General features: G+C 44.5%; 1 protein-coding gene across 1 annotated transcript in view; it reads left to right on the plus strand.

Annotated features, from left to right (window-relative positions):
• The first annotated feature begins 7,287 nt into the window (after positions 1 to 7,287).
• The window catches only part of LOC147659421 (cytochrome P450 2G1-like), an 804,706-nt gene continuing 796,611 nt past the window's right edge, over positions 7,288 to 15,382 (plus strand). The window contains exon 1 of the mRNA XM_086951755.1: positions 7,288 to 7,744. Within this exon, the coding sequence (XP_086807881.1) occupies positions 7,288 to 7,744 (457 nt within the window). The remainder of the gene's footprint in view (positions 7,745 to 15,382) is intronic.

A 15,382-nucleotide genomic window follows, 5' to 3' on the forward strand; every position in this document is an offset into this window, starting at 1 on the left:
AGGTGGGGCTGTATATAATGATGTCATCTAAATAAGCTGAGGAGTATGCTTGATGTTTTAACAGTACTTTATTCATAAGGCGTTGTAACGAGGCAGGTGCCCCGTGTAACCCGAATGGTAATACAGGCCTGAAGGTGTTGATAAGGCTGTTTTTTCTCGGTCTTGGGGTTTTAGAGGCACCTGCCAGTACCATTTGGTGAGGTCAAGGGTGGTGATGTACTGTGCCTCCCCGAACTTTTCTATTAATTGATCCACCCTAGGAAGGGGGTACGAATCACACTTTGAAATGGCATTAACAGCTCTGAAATCTATGCAAAACCAGACAGAACTGTCCAGTTTCGGAACTAGTACAATTGGTGAAGACCATTCAGTTTTGGAAGGCGGTATCACCCCTAAGGAAAACATATTTTAAACTTCCTTCTCTATGGCTTCCCTTCGGGCAGCCGGGATGCGGTATGGTTTTTGCTTGATGACTTTGCCTGGTTGAGTGGAAATAGAGTGTTCTGCCACGGTAGTATGTCCGGGAAGGTCAGAGCAAGGTTGCAAAGGGGCGTAATGTTTCTTCCAAGGTGTATTTTTGAGCTACTGTCAGTTCCTGACTAGTTACTAATTGGGTTAGGGTGGTTTCTTGTTCTATTATCGGGTTAACCATGTGTATGTTTTTAGGAATGGGCCCCAACCACTTTTTCATAAGATTGATGTGATACAGTTGGACTCGTTTTGGGGTGATCTGGACCTTATAGGATGTCAAGCCCACCTTTAGTATGATTTTGTAAGGACCCTGCCACCCTGCTTTTGTTTTCGTAATGGCGGTCGGCATGAGAATTAACACCTAATCGCCGACCTGTAGCTGTCTCCACTGTTTTCCTTTGTTATACTGGATTTGTTGTTTGGTTTGGGACTTTTCCAGATTGGCATCAGCAAAGTCCCACAATTTCTGTAAGCGGTTACGTAAGCTCTGTGTATAATTAAGGAAGGATTTCGAATTTTCATTTTTTTCCTGCTCCCATACTTCCTTAGTGATCTCCAACAGGCTACGAGGTTCTCGGCCATATAGTAATTGGAAGGGGGAACAGCCTAAGCTCGCTTGGGTTTGACTCCTAATTACATATAAAGCCAAAGGGAGTAACATATCCCATTCCTTTCCCTCTACACTCAGAAGCTTCTTTAGTGTGAGTTTTAAGGTGGCATTGTAGCGTTCACACAGGCCGTCAGTCTGAGGGTGGTATACTGATGTTTTGATATGAGAGATATCGAGGGATTTACAAACTTGGGCAATTAGACACAAATTGGGTCCCCTGATCTGTTTGCATCTCACATAAAACCCAACCCGAGAAACTAACTCCAGGAGTTTATCGCCAATGGTTTGAATAGTAGGTTTGCATAAAGGAAAAGCCTCCGGATATCGCATGGCATAATCCACAACAACCAAGGCATAAAGATGTCTCTTTTTGGTTCGTGGTAATGGTCCAATGAGGTCCATACCAATTCTTTCGAAGAGGTTGCCTATGATGGGAAGGGGTTGTAATGGTACCGTGGGTGGTTTGTAGGGGTTCTTTCTCTGGCAGATTTCGCATTCCCGGCAGAACTTGTTCACATGGGAGAAGATACCAGGCCAGTAAAAGTGTCTCAAAAGTATTTCTATGGTTTTGTGTGCGCCCCTGTGACCCGCAAGCAAATGCGAATGAGCAAATAATAAGACCTGTTCTCTGAAGGCCTGGGGTACTGCGAGCTGGGGTGGACATCCCTCTTTTGCCATTCTATATAGGAGTTCGTTCTGTATATGAAAATAAGGGTATACTGGGTTTTGGAGCTGAAGGTTTTGTCTTGCATGATCCCAGGCTGGCTGAAGAGTGGGATTGTTTAATTGATTATATCTGAAGCTCCTGTCAGAGAGCCATGGAGCTTGTGTGAGAAGGGAGGAATAGGTCTTTGGAGAGGATGTTTCGGAGTGAAGGTTGGCCTTCAGGTGAGCTAGGAAGGGTTGTCTCTCCCTAGAATTAACTGTTCGGGTAGAAAGGGTCATACCCCAAGTTTAGCCTGTAAGGTCTTTCTGTTCGGGAGGGAGATGGATAAGACTACTAAGGGATAACTTCGCACGTCTCTGTGCACACACCTAATAGGCACCATTGCTCCATTTGCAATGAGAGAAGGATCTACCAAGGACTGGTGAATGATTGACTGGTGACAGCCCAAATCTAACAAAGCCTGTACCTTCATCCCCCCACAAGGACACTCACGTAATAACTGGGACCCAACTCATCGGTGTACAACACAAAAGGAGGAATACAGCTTATGTCCATTGGTTCCTCTGAAGACTATTTCCAATGACAGGTTCTGGCTATATGCCCCAACTCTCTACAATCGAAGCATTGAGGGCCGCGGACAGCAACCGGTTTGGGTCGGTATTGACGGGATTTCATGGGTTCTGGGTAGGGTTTAGCCGGCTTTCGGTCCGTTTTTCCTATAGAAGATGAGGGACATACAGGTTTTTCAGGATCCCCAGACAAGGGAAGGGGTTGAGCCCCATAAAAGGCAGTAGCCATCTCAACCGCTTGTTCGACTGTTAGTCATTTATGCTGCTTTAACCAACGCTGGATAGGGTATGGTAGGGCTTCTAGGTACTGCTCTAAATAAATAAGGGACATGATTTCTTCCTTGGTGTTGACCTGCGGTTTCAGCCATTTGTCTGCGGATGCTTTCAATTTGAAATACAATGTCTTAGGGTTGTCTGCAGGGGTTCCTCTTTCTTTTCTAAAACTGACCTTGTATGCTTCAGGGTCCATTCCTAGGTGATCCAGTATTATTTCTTTTATTTCTTTATAAGGGGTGTTCCCGGATGCATTTGCCACTTGATAAGCGGCTTGCGCTTCCCCTGTGAGAAGGGGCGCTAGAAAAAATGGCCATTTGGCCTCTGGCCAACCTGTTGCTCGGGCTGCTCTTTCAAAATGTAGTAAAAGCGTGTCAGGATCTTTGCCTGTTATATATTTCTGAAGGGAGATGTTAGGACCAGTCCCAGTGCGATTCTGCAGTTGGGTTGCTAATTGGACTCGGTCATCTGTGACTACCTGTAGTCGTTCTGCTTGGCTTGTCATGGTGTCCTTAAAAAGCTCTCTGTCGGCATGGGCTGTGGCCATTTGCTTCTCGACAGCCCACTCCAGCTTCTCCTGCCCTCGAATAAGTTGCTGGATAAGATTCTCCATTTTCCTTGCCTTAGGAGAATTTCGAAGCCCACTTCTGACACCACGTGTCCGGTGGCAGAGAAGGAGACAGAGAGGTACAATACGATATGCAAATCCTTTTATTTGGTTTGTTGCCTTTCACAAAGAAGGATGGGGGGGAGAACTCTTCCTATAACTAAAGTAATAAACATAATAAGCAGTCCTTCTTGGGTCTTCTTGTATTGTCTTCCGTCAGACTTTGACAAGGCTTTAAGTGTTTAATCTTGCCGTCCGTTGATACCCAAAATGCCGGACAACAAACAAGGATACAATAAAGAGAGAGAGAGAAAAAGCAGGGAAGAGGGAGTGAGGGAGAGTGCACCCAACCGTCGCCAGTGAACTGCTCTACACCCTTTTAATATTCGGGATAGTTTCCTTTACTGTATACGAGAGCAGAGGTTCCCACTGTGTTTTCCGGCCCCCCCCCTCGCCTCCTCAGATCCCTTTCCCCACACGGCACCTTAACAGCCCCGTACCTTGTGGAGCCGCAACACTCCTGGGCCGTGGCCGCCTCCTGCGCATTGTCGGAAGTGGTCCGACTCCCTTCTTTCGTCGTCTGGGGTTGACGCTTCGCCTGGCTCCTAGTGTCTCCTCGTCCTTCGTGGCAGTGGTCTTCACTCCTCTGCGTCCCGGCTCAATGACGAATGTCTCAACGTCCCGTGCTCTACTGGCGAGATCCCACCTCCAGGTTTCAAATCCTCGATGTGGACGACCAGGAAGTGTCTCCTCTTCCGTTTTGAAGGTGAATGGATCATCTGACCCGATCACATGACCGGCAGGCATGGAAGAGCGATGAGCCTTAAAGGAACAGTACTGATCTAGGGTACTAGACGGAGTCTGAAAGTAGAGGAGAGGATAGGGAGTTAGGTAAGAGGGCAACTGTTCGTGTTCTGAGGTGGGTTTCTGACTCGGCTCCTCATCAAAACGTGGTACACACATAGGCTATATCTTCAAAATAAAGCACTAAATAAAGCATTTAAAGCTATTTACAATCAGCCTTACAGTGTTGCCAAACTCACAAAGCTATGCTCATTAAAGCGTCTGAGAAGATCGTACAATAATGAGATTTGGAAAGCAAAAAGTGGACATCATGAAGGACTTTGGGCAAAACTGCATCATGCCTGTAAAGGTAATACAATTGGGGGACAATCAATGATTTGGAGTATGGCAACATGCGAGCTAATAGTGCTATAAATCCTACCTGCTGTTGTTTGCTTTGTTGGGGCCACCACAGGAGTCATCACCGCCGCAGGACTTTACCTGCACCTCCCGTGGTGCACACGCCGCTGACGCAGTTTGAGAGCACCAGGAGGTGCTCAAAAGGTTTGTCGGGCTCCCGCAGCATGGGAGCTCGCTGTAAATCTTACCTGCTGTTGTTTGCTTTGTTGGGGGCCGCCACCGCCATCCCTACAGGCGTCATCGCCGCCGCGGGACTTTACTTCCCAGCACCTCCCGCGGCTCGCATGCCGCTGACGCTGTTTGAGAGCACCAGGAGGTGCTCAAAAGGCTTGTCTGGCTCCCTCAGCATGGGAGCTTCCTGTAAATCTTACCTGCTGTTGTTTGCTTTGTTGGGGCCGCCACCGCCACAGGAGTCATTGCAGCCGCGGGACTTTACTTCTGCAGGGCGCACACCGCTGACGAAGTTTGAGAGCACCAGGAGGCGCTCAAAAGACTTGTCGGGCTCCTGCAGCGCGGGACGTGCGCGGGTGTGCCTGTGCCGTGCTCAGGCAAAGCCCGGGCCAAGGTTGGGCCTATTTGCGCCCATCAGAGCCAAAGGAGGCCGGGCTGGGCCAGCCCTCTGACATTGTGGCTGAGAGGTGCTTGCAACGTGCTAAACGCAGGGATGGCCAACTGCAAGTAGGTGTGGGGGGTTCTGGGGACTTTGGATGCCTGCCTCCTACGAGCAGAGTCAGTATTAACCCAGGAGATACTGCTCACAGAAAAGAGACTTTCCCTGGATACTATAGTTGCACAGAAGAGATCTTCAATGGGCGGACTATGTAGGGCAAAATCCCCCGTAGTTGTTCCCCCAGAAACGCTGTCTCCATTCGGCCACAAGGCGGTTATGACTTGCCTTGGGAAGGGGGAGGGGCGAGGGGGGATTGTGTACAGATTGGTTCAGGGATCATGCAAAACTGTGTAACTTCTCAAGTTGGTGGAGCCTAGTGTGGATGATATATTGAACCAGGAAATTGTTATCTCACCACCTATCGCTAAACTAGTAGCCCCTCCTATAACGCTAGAGGCTCAGTCTGTATCTGTTGATAATAATGATCAGTGGAGTAGATTGGAGTTGCTAATCTCTGTATTACTTGACCCTATTCGTAATAGCCTACGTTTGATTGAGGGATTATTATCCAGGCTTGAGGTTTTGATTAGTTCACCCGCTAGTGATGTTAATGTGGTGGCGACATCTCCCCCAGTATATGTAACAAATAATAACAACTTCCTCTCAATATTGCAAAGACTTGATTAATTAGAATCTACTGTGGCATCTATGTGCACATTGGTTGGTGACACGATTTCATGCTCTGGGGTAAAATCTAAAGATTCAGTCGGGGGTTCAGCCCGTAGTGGGCAGTCTGAATCAAGAGAGAGGCCATCAATTAACAGCAATGCTGAACCGTTCAGCATAGTGAGGAATGGAGTCATTAGAAGCCATGCTAGTGTAGCTGTGCAGAAGCACGGTAGGCCCGAATGTTCTAGCCACTTGGCTAATAAGGATCTGCCCCTTAGTGTTAGCAGGCAAGGTCCCCTTTCCACAGACATTAATGCTACTAATCGGAAAAATGGGCACAATAAGGGCATAAATGAGCAAGCATACACAATGTTGTCCCCAAATAGAAAAGTCTCTAGTATTCAAGATGATAAGGAGATGTTACATCTTCCACCAGAGTGTGGTCCTTATGTAGCAATCCTCCTGAATGTTCCTCCCTTGAGTAATGGGCGAGCTGAATCCAGGTCACAGTTGAAAAACAAAGATAGTGTAGACTATAATGGAATCCGAGGTTTTTGATCTCCTTGACGTGAGCTCTCCAGATCTTTTGTTTATCACGGACTCCTGGCTGGATGCCTCGTCGGACTCCATTGTCACTCTTGCTATGCCAGCTGGGTACAAGATTACTCGAGCAAACCGCCCAGAAGGGAGAGGCGGGGGTTAGCCATCTTCTACAAGGATAAGTGGGATTTGTGGATGGAAGATGTCACTTCTTTGGGGGCCTGTGAAGTTCTTGACTTCAGCATTCATTTCTCAATCACGTTACGCTTCGGGGCTCTCTTATCTACAGGCCCCGTGGGCAAGCGAGTCCATTCCTGCTAGCTTGTGGGGATGCCATCGTAACTAGGGTATTGCGATTCTCTAAGTATGTCGTGCTGGGGGACTTAAACATCCATTTTTTCCAGGCTACGGACACGTTAGGCTTTCTGGATAGCCTGCATGTAGCCCAACTAACCCAGCAGGTTGGGCTCCCAACCTATCTGGCAGGTCACATCTTGGACCCTATCTGCACCAACTTCCCTATTTTGATGAGGACCTGTGTCAGGTCTCCTGGTCCGATCATTTCCTGATATATTTTTCATGGGAGGTGCGTAATGCTAACCCTCCAGTGTGCCTCGCTCGCAAACCGGCTTTTGACAAAATTGCCCCCGGTGCTCTTATTCATACCCTGGCATCATCCAGACCCTCTCTCTCAGGTGGCTTGGAGAGCCAACTAGAGGAATTTACCAGCTGGGTTTCAAAGGCTGTCAATTCCCTTGCTCCACTGAGTTCAATTAGGCTTGCCAGGAGTTCTCCCTCGAAACCCTGGTATAACCTAGCTCTCAGAGAATTGAAACATGAATGCAAGATTCTGGAGCGAGTTTGGCGCTGTATCGATTATTGCCCGGCTGCCAAGTTGAAGCTCAGTGATAAGCAAAAAATCTATTATGAGGCCATAGCTCAGGCTAAAAGGGATTTCTTCACCGCTCGCATTGACTCTGCTAAAAATAATGCTAAAGAAATGTTTTCAATAGTACAGAGCTTTAAGTCACCTCTAGCCCAGGCGAGTGCATCTCTACCTTCTGTCGTATGGTGCGAGATTCTGTCTGCATTTTTTTGGACAAAATCCGCGTGATTCAGGTGGCTTTCTCACCAGGTGCTAATGAGACTGAGGAGTTGCCTCTGACTCCTGCGGAGGATACCACAGACAGTTTGAATGCCTTTACTCCTGTGAACTTGATTGATTCACTTAAAATTCTCAGGAGTCTAAAATCGGGCTCTCCCTCTGATCCCTGTCCGGCTAGGTTGTTAGCAGCAGCCGCTGAGACTATTAATGTTGAGGTAAATAGCATTGTCAATCTGTCCCTCCTCACAGCTGGCGTTCCTGCGTCCTGGAAACAGGCTAAGATCTTACCACTTCTAAAAAAGCCATCATTAGACACCCGCAGTCCAGGTAACTACAGGCCTATCTCTCTTTTACCGGGCTTGGCCAAGGTATGTGAGAAGGTGGTCACCAAGCAACTTACGGAGTTTGTTGAAAGAGGAGGTCTGTTGCATCCCGCTCAGTCAGGGTTCCGTACAGCTCATAGCACGGAATCTGTGCTGGTGGAGGTTGTGGAGGCCATTCGGGAGTGCTTGGACTCTGGAAGGAGGGCTGCATTGATTCTGCTTGACCTCTCGGATGCGTTCGATACGGTCTCCCACTCTCTCCTTCTCTCACGTTTGGCCAGGATAGGTGTGTCAGGGACAGCCTGGAGGTGGCTCAGGTCCTTTCTTAACGGCCGAGTCCAGAAGATCTGTCTGCCTCCTTCTGCCAGGCTGTGACAACGGGAGTCCCTCAGGGGTCCTCTCTTAGTCCCCTTCTTTTTAATATCTATGTGACCCCCCTGGTTTACCTGGCAGAGAGTTTGGGGGTAAGGTGATGGCGTACGCTGATGATATGCAGCTGCTCTTCACCTGGGACAGGGTTGACAATTCAGTTGCCGTAGTTCACCACTGTCTCTCCTCTATTTTAAGATGGCTCTCGGGAGCACAACTAAAATGTAATGAGGAGAAATTGGACTCGGTTCTTGAACCTTTATCCACATTTGTGGATCATTTTTTGAGACCTACAGTGAAATGCATGCCCACCTATTTACAGGACACAAAGGATGTGCTGAGGGTGATCCCAGACATCGAATTTGATCCCGAAAGAGACTTTTTAGTCTCTTTCGATGTCAAGTCCCTCTACACTTCAATCTCCAGGATGAGACCTTGGAAGTCATAACATCCATCCTGGGGGATACTGACCTTAACAGTATAACGTCTGTGCCCTTTATCATGTCTTTGGCTAAACTAGCAATGAAAGATAATTTCTTTCGGTTTGAAGATACCATATATTTGCAAGTATCAGGGACGAGCATGGGCAGCTTTTTTGCGCCGACCCTGGCGAATCTTTACATTGACCGGTTTGAGCAAGAACATGTCCTCACTACAGAAAATCCATATTTTACATCCATCCGTTGCTGGAAGCGATACATCGATGACGTTCTGGTTATCTGGTGAGGGAGCCATGACTCCATCTTGGCTTTCCATCACTGGTTGAACGCCCAGAACCAATATCTCAAATTCACTGTAGAGATAAGTAAGGAGAGTTTGGCATTTCTGGATCTGTCAATATATGTGACATCCTCAGGGCTGCAAAGCGAACTCTTTCGCAAACCCATGGCAAGAAATTCTTTGTTGCTATATGAGAGTCAGCATCCTAAGGCCCTTAGGGATAATCTTCCTTATGGCCAGTTCCTTCGGGTTCGAAGGAATTGCTCGACGGAGGATACCTATAGGCACCACGCAAAGGACTTATCCAAACAGTTAGTAAAGAGACACTATCCGGTACCTTTGATCAAGCGATCAATTAAGAGAGCCAGCAATAATCATCGAGAGGCACTTTTGGATGCCCCGATGTCCAAGCCACCTATGGATAGGTTGACGTTTGTGAGCACATTCTCCACCAAGGCCAATCAGATCCAAAAGATAGTACGCAGACATTGGTGTTTATTAAATCAGAGCAGGGACAAAATTGCTCAACCCTTATTTGCGTTTAAAATAGCAACCAGCATACGAGATCGTCTGGTCCATACACGCCCTAAGGAAGTGCCTAAGAGAATGATTGGCACCCTATGGGATTTGCTCCCTGCGGTGGGCCATCATCCCTGTGGGAACTGTTACACCTGCCCACAAACCAGACATTCTACCACGGTAGATATTGGTACAGATCGGCCATGGGTCCAGAAGTATTTTTCAAACTGCAATAGTTCCAATCTTATTTATCTACTGATGTGCCCTTGCTCCACTCAATATGTGGGGATGACAACTCACAAAGTGCGGGTTCGGATGCTTGAGCATGAGAGCTCCTTCCGCTGTAAGAAGACTATTACCAGATTGACCAAACATTTTGTTGAGAACAATCATGGGGCAGAAGATTTCCACTGGACAGTCCTTGAAAAAACAGTTATTCCTGCACATATCAGCGATGTGTCCAGATATTTATTCATCAAGGAACAGAAATGAATTTTCAAGCTGAGAGCTGATACGCTAGGGTGGAATGACGAGATCCCTTGGATCAGCCTACCAGGATGAGTGTTGGGCCCTTGAGTAAAATGTTTATATTCCCTTAGTACAAGATTGAAGTCTTATGGGCTGCCCCATCTGAGAGGGTAATCTATGAGATATATCCCGCACGTTTCCCCTCCACCCTCACGTTTTACCCTAAGGCACCACCTTCCCTGGCACAGATGTAGTCAGGCACACTCTCTTTAACACTTGTGAGTGGCATTAAAACATCTATTTTTATGTGTTTATGATTAATATTTGTGTCGGACTGTCTATATGAATACTATTTAGGCAGGCGGGGTAAGATACCAGCAATAAAAGAAATTCGGGTGGTGTTATCCAAACTAAAGAGTTTGTCACCCGGCAGTCATCTGGGAGCAACCTAAGAACTACAGACGCCATTACTGTGACGCTATTCTGTAGTCTTTAGCCAACTTGGCTCCAGTACATATTATTAGTGTCGTTGATGTACTGCACCGATTACTGAATGATGAACGCTGACCTGGATGGCATTATTCTAACAGAATCGTGCGGGGGCATTTAACTTCTCAATTCTTCACCCGGTAGCGATTTAAGAACTACAGACGCCATTACCGGGTCGTCATCTTCTAGTCCTAGTCCACTCGGCTTAAACAAACGTGATTGTAAATTCAATCATTTGCCGGGTAGACACTGGGGCTATTTTAGATGTTTATGCCTTTTTCTCCCTCTTGTACAAAATACACGAATACCTCTGGCTCTGTGTCTACTGACAGGGCCCTCCCCGTATTGATAATTATGAACTACAAACGGCAGTGCTCTGACGTCATTTTGTAGTCAGGGGCGGATCTCCGCACTCGTCAAGTATACTTTATCGAGATGACAATTTTCTGGATTTTTTAAATTTAGAGTGAAAGGTGGGCATCGTACCACGTTTTTGTACCACTCAGCTTGGTGTTCACCTTACTATACACCCAGGTCTATTTTAAACAGATATGGCGCGAAAAACGAGCATCCACTCGTGTTTACTTATAGGCGCCTCGTCCTGATGTCGGTACCTCCCCTAAGACTCAGAAGAAGTCTCGGAGTACCGACGGATCAGGTAAGCCCCCACCATATGCGGTTTCGTTTAAGATTGTACATTGACTAGGGAGGTCGAGACATTTTATGAGTGTCACGTTTTGGCATATTAAATATATCGCTCATACGAAAGGGGTTTGTTTTATGTCCCTCTATGAAGTTAACTTCATTTGTGCTTGGAGTTGGGAAAACATGTAAAATTATCTAAACTGAATGGTTTCCATCGCCGCCGGGAGGACATGGCCTTTAAGCTGAATTAGGCTATTTGTCTTTTTTGTTATTTTAGGGTTGTATTTCCATTAATATATTGCCAGTATCGACTATCTAGAGCTCTGGCAGTATAACAACAAGCAGTTCTGAAAGGACAATGTCCCTCATTAATTTTGCCTTCCGGTCATATTCAGTATGAATAAACTTAACTAAATACACAATACAATCGTATTTGGTGCTGTTGTTTACAGGTTGGGAGTTTGAGTTGTGTCCGGGGGTATACTAGAATCACAATGCATCTGTCCAGATGATTGACTTTGTATGCAGTTAGTATTTGTGAAATAGAGATCTTGAGTTCGTATTTCATGTTGAGTACTTTCCAAGTCCATGATAAAAAACCTCTGTTTTTAACTCACTGTTGATAGAGCTGGGCCTCAATATCCTGAGCATGGTCCAGGTGAGGTGAGGCCCAGTCCCACTACAATTTGGGATAGCAAATATATGTTCTTCATTCATTTGCATAATATTATAAGGAATTCACACACGAACTAGAGATTAATGTCTATGTATATATGTCATCACAAGTGGTGTGTTTTGATTTTTTTGACAGATGTAATCAGCATCCCTTGATGTAGAGGAACAGACTGTGTATTCTTTCACGGTATCACAGCAAGTATTGTCACTGTTTTGATTATTTTTAAATCAATTACACTAATAAATGCAGTAGCAATTATAAGAACAGAGGCCCTGAAGAAAGCCTTAGGGAAGTAGAGCCCGTTTGGCTGAAACATGTTGGCCCCTTGATGGCAGTTATTTGTTTAAGCTGCAGTTTGCACTGTTCTGTTTTTAATGAAGGGGTGTGTCCCCGTCTTTAATAAAAATATTCTGTGTTAGGACACATCACCTGATTTTAACCCACTTTTCTATGCACTGCATGTCTTTCTAGTGTCCTTATGGGCAAATAAGAACTAATTGCCCTTTGGATTTTTCATTAGTGATTTTTTTGGTTGGGTTCTAACCTTTGCGTATACAGGCGTTGTGTCCTCTATGATCAAGTGGTTCACCATTCCTTTTAGCTGGTTGACCAAATGATAAAACTGATCACTTGGAATAGTTGATGGTTATCCAGATTTTGAGTATTCTAACTGGTCCCAACCACGTTATCACTAATAATTAGTTGGTTCTGTATGTGAGTTTCCTTAAATTTAGCATTCTTTGTAGCACATGTAGATACACTCTACCATTTGGAGAGGTGTTTGGTCTTTTCACTTAGATTAGGCTCTTAGACCCCGGATTCGTTGTGTTGTTTTATAAGTCAATATTCGGGGATGTGAACCCGGCTTGGTCTCAAAAATTTCCCTAGGACCCTTTGTCTCTGAGTGTTTTTTTGTTATATTTATTTCGCCAGATATCATCGTCTTTTGTGTCATACACATTTCAAAGCATTTTATGTCAGTCAGTATTTAATTATTTCACAATTAAGAAAACAATTTTTTTAGTTGAATGGGTTAATTACAATTTAGGCAAATCCTGCATAAAACATTGGGTCTGATTTATAATTTGCCTGTTGACCATTCATCTATCAGGGAAGTGGAGGTAATTTCGCCTCCACCCTGGCTGTGTTACTGCCCACCCTATTAAGAGATCACACTGGCTCTGCAGATATTTATGCCTTCAGAGGAGCCTCCATGTTGGAGGCTCCTCAAAAGACACTGGGTGTTTGCTGAGTGGCTCCCATGTTCCAGAAAGACGCTCATCAAATTTAGTTGTTTTCCAAAAACAAACTCCCAAAGTGGGAGATTACTTTTAAAAAAACAAAAATTAAGTGCCCCTGACACTTTTTTTTTCCCAGGGTGTGTATGTAATGTTCCTATTTTTTTATCCGGGCCATTGGGGATTCTCTAGCAGTCCGAAATGAAAAAAACATATTGCATCACATCACCTGCTTTAAATAGCATGGGCTGCCTGATGCTCCTACACCGTCAGCCCCAACTCTGTCAAACTACCTTTGAATGGTTTCCAACGGTGAAAAAAGTGGAGACACTGCCATAAGAAACATGAATGTCCACCCGACTCAAATAGAGCGGGCTGCCCAACAATTTGTTGGGCAGAGTACTTCGTCACATTTCTGATGAAGTTTCATAGCCACCAAACTCTAAATCGCGCCCAATGTTTCAATCAAAACATTAAATACAAAGAAGTATTTAAAAGTTGTGTCATACCAAAAGTTGAAATACTATCAGTTTTCTAAGATGTGTTTCAATGTCACAAATATTTACAAAATTAAAACAATGTATGTCATTGTTTCTCCATCGATCCTATTGTAAACACGTGCATTATAGCCCAGAGCACTTGCGTTAAGGCAGACATGCTACTAAACACGTTTTGATGGAATAGTCCATCTTCCAAAAACTAAATAAGGCTAATATTCCCTTAACTCAAATCCTATACAGTTGGTAAATACAAAAGCTGAGTGCATACTCAATGAAAACGATACAAAAATGAAATGTTCCTTATGGTCCTCAACATGCAAATAATTAAAGTAGAACTCCCTTATCAGAATAGGTGGTTCACTGACTTAATCTTTGAGCACAGAGATCTACTAGCTGTAGAATAAATAGATTACAAATATTTCTTATCTGAGCAATCAATCTCTCATTTACAACTGGGAAAACGAGAACTTGCTCTTGCTTACAGCGTGCTGGCTATGGAATCTAAAACTTTGAGCCTTGTTTAGTAGTTGGAGGATGATATACTATGCCACAAATATCGCAGATATCCCATCTGCTATGTTACATGTGTCCTAGGCTACAATACACTTGTGATATGGTGGATGGGTTTTTAGCCATGTTTGTCATGAAGTATCCAGTTAGGCAAGCTCTAATAAGGACCTTTGGTAACTTTACACATGCTTAATTTGGCTTTACTCTGAAAATAAATCTGGTGCATCTTTCATATCAGTGCATATCATTCCATCTACAATCCTCCTTTAAGTGTATAATGCATGCCTTAGACAAAACTTTATAAACACAAAATAAATATGAGATGATTTCACATGAATATTCACAAATCTTACTTTTGCAACCATATTTACAATCACTCAATTGCATCAAAATTCGAAAACACCAGTTATAAAACACCCAATATGCACAAAGCTGTGCCTAACGTTTTTCAACAACAGCTCCCACATACACCTCTTGGTGGGGTAACTAAAAAATATACTCTCAAATAGCTCAAGCATTTCTTATTTGCCTTCACTCAAATCTTTGTATGTTATAGCTTTATAGACCTCCTTAATCCATTTTTTAACACTTGAGTGCTTAAGTGCAGGCAAAACAACTTTCTGCATAGTCAATATTTTTCAACTAAGAAATTCAGATCAAATAGGTGGGAAATTGTAGTTCCTACTGGAATCCTGTATAATTGTTTTCCACAAAACACCATTAAGTGTCTCCGCTATGATAAAAACCCTCAATCTCTTGTCTAATTTGGTCTTGTGGGAAGGAATTGCCCAAACAGAATATTATAATTTTTTTCAAAAATGCAGGCTAGAATTTAGCAGCAACCAATTGATGAATCAGCAATACAATTAGGCTTTGTATATTTCTGTTAAGTTTTGAAAGCGCATGAGGTAAATAGATAGAAATCCTTTTCAGCTTCATAAGTATATCATTTGGGTATAATTTGTAGCTCATTTTAATGTGTATCATTTTCCTTTCAATTTTTTCAATGTTATTAAGATTAATTTAACTGTATATAATATGAATTTTAGCACTTATATTTACTTGCCTGTGTGTCCTCTGTTACCCCAACCCCTGCCCCATCATCCATTGTGTTTTCTTTTTTAATTCACAATTTTGCATTAACATAAAGGGCCTCATTACGATGTCGGTCGGAAAGCAAACCGACCGAATCCTTGTCGGAATCGGTTCCGACCGACTTGCATTCAGCTAGTCCGACTGACTGATTATAATGATTCCAAAAACTTGACCCTGTTGCAGGCACCTAATGGTGCCTGCCACACTGTGCATGGGTTTAAAGGGGGTCCATGGGTACCTCCACGGCCTCAACCAAAGGCCTCAGGATGAAGGGGGGCCTTCTACAGGCCCCCAAATTCAGTTTCTGACAGCCATTCCGTGTCGGACAGACCGAGTCGGAAAGGCTGTCCATATCCGAAATTGGAATACGTTGGTCGGAAATGCAGTCGGTGAAGTTGTACAATTTGGCTCCGACTGACTTGGAGTCTCCAAATGCCGGTCGGAACCTATTTGGACTGACCAAATGGTTACCTTTCCATCGTAATCGGTTGGTTGGAAATGTTTCC

The sequence above is a fragment of the Lissotriton vulgaris genome, unplaced genomic scaffold (genome assembly GCF_964263255.1).
Source record: "Lissotriton vulgaris unplaced genomic scaffold, aLisVul1.2 SCAFFOLD_846, whole genome shotgun sequence".
In the NCBI taxonomy this organism is placed as follows: domain Eukaryota; kingdom Metazoa; phylum Chordata; class Amphibia; order Caudata; family Salamandridae; genus Lissotriton; species Lissotriton vulgaris.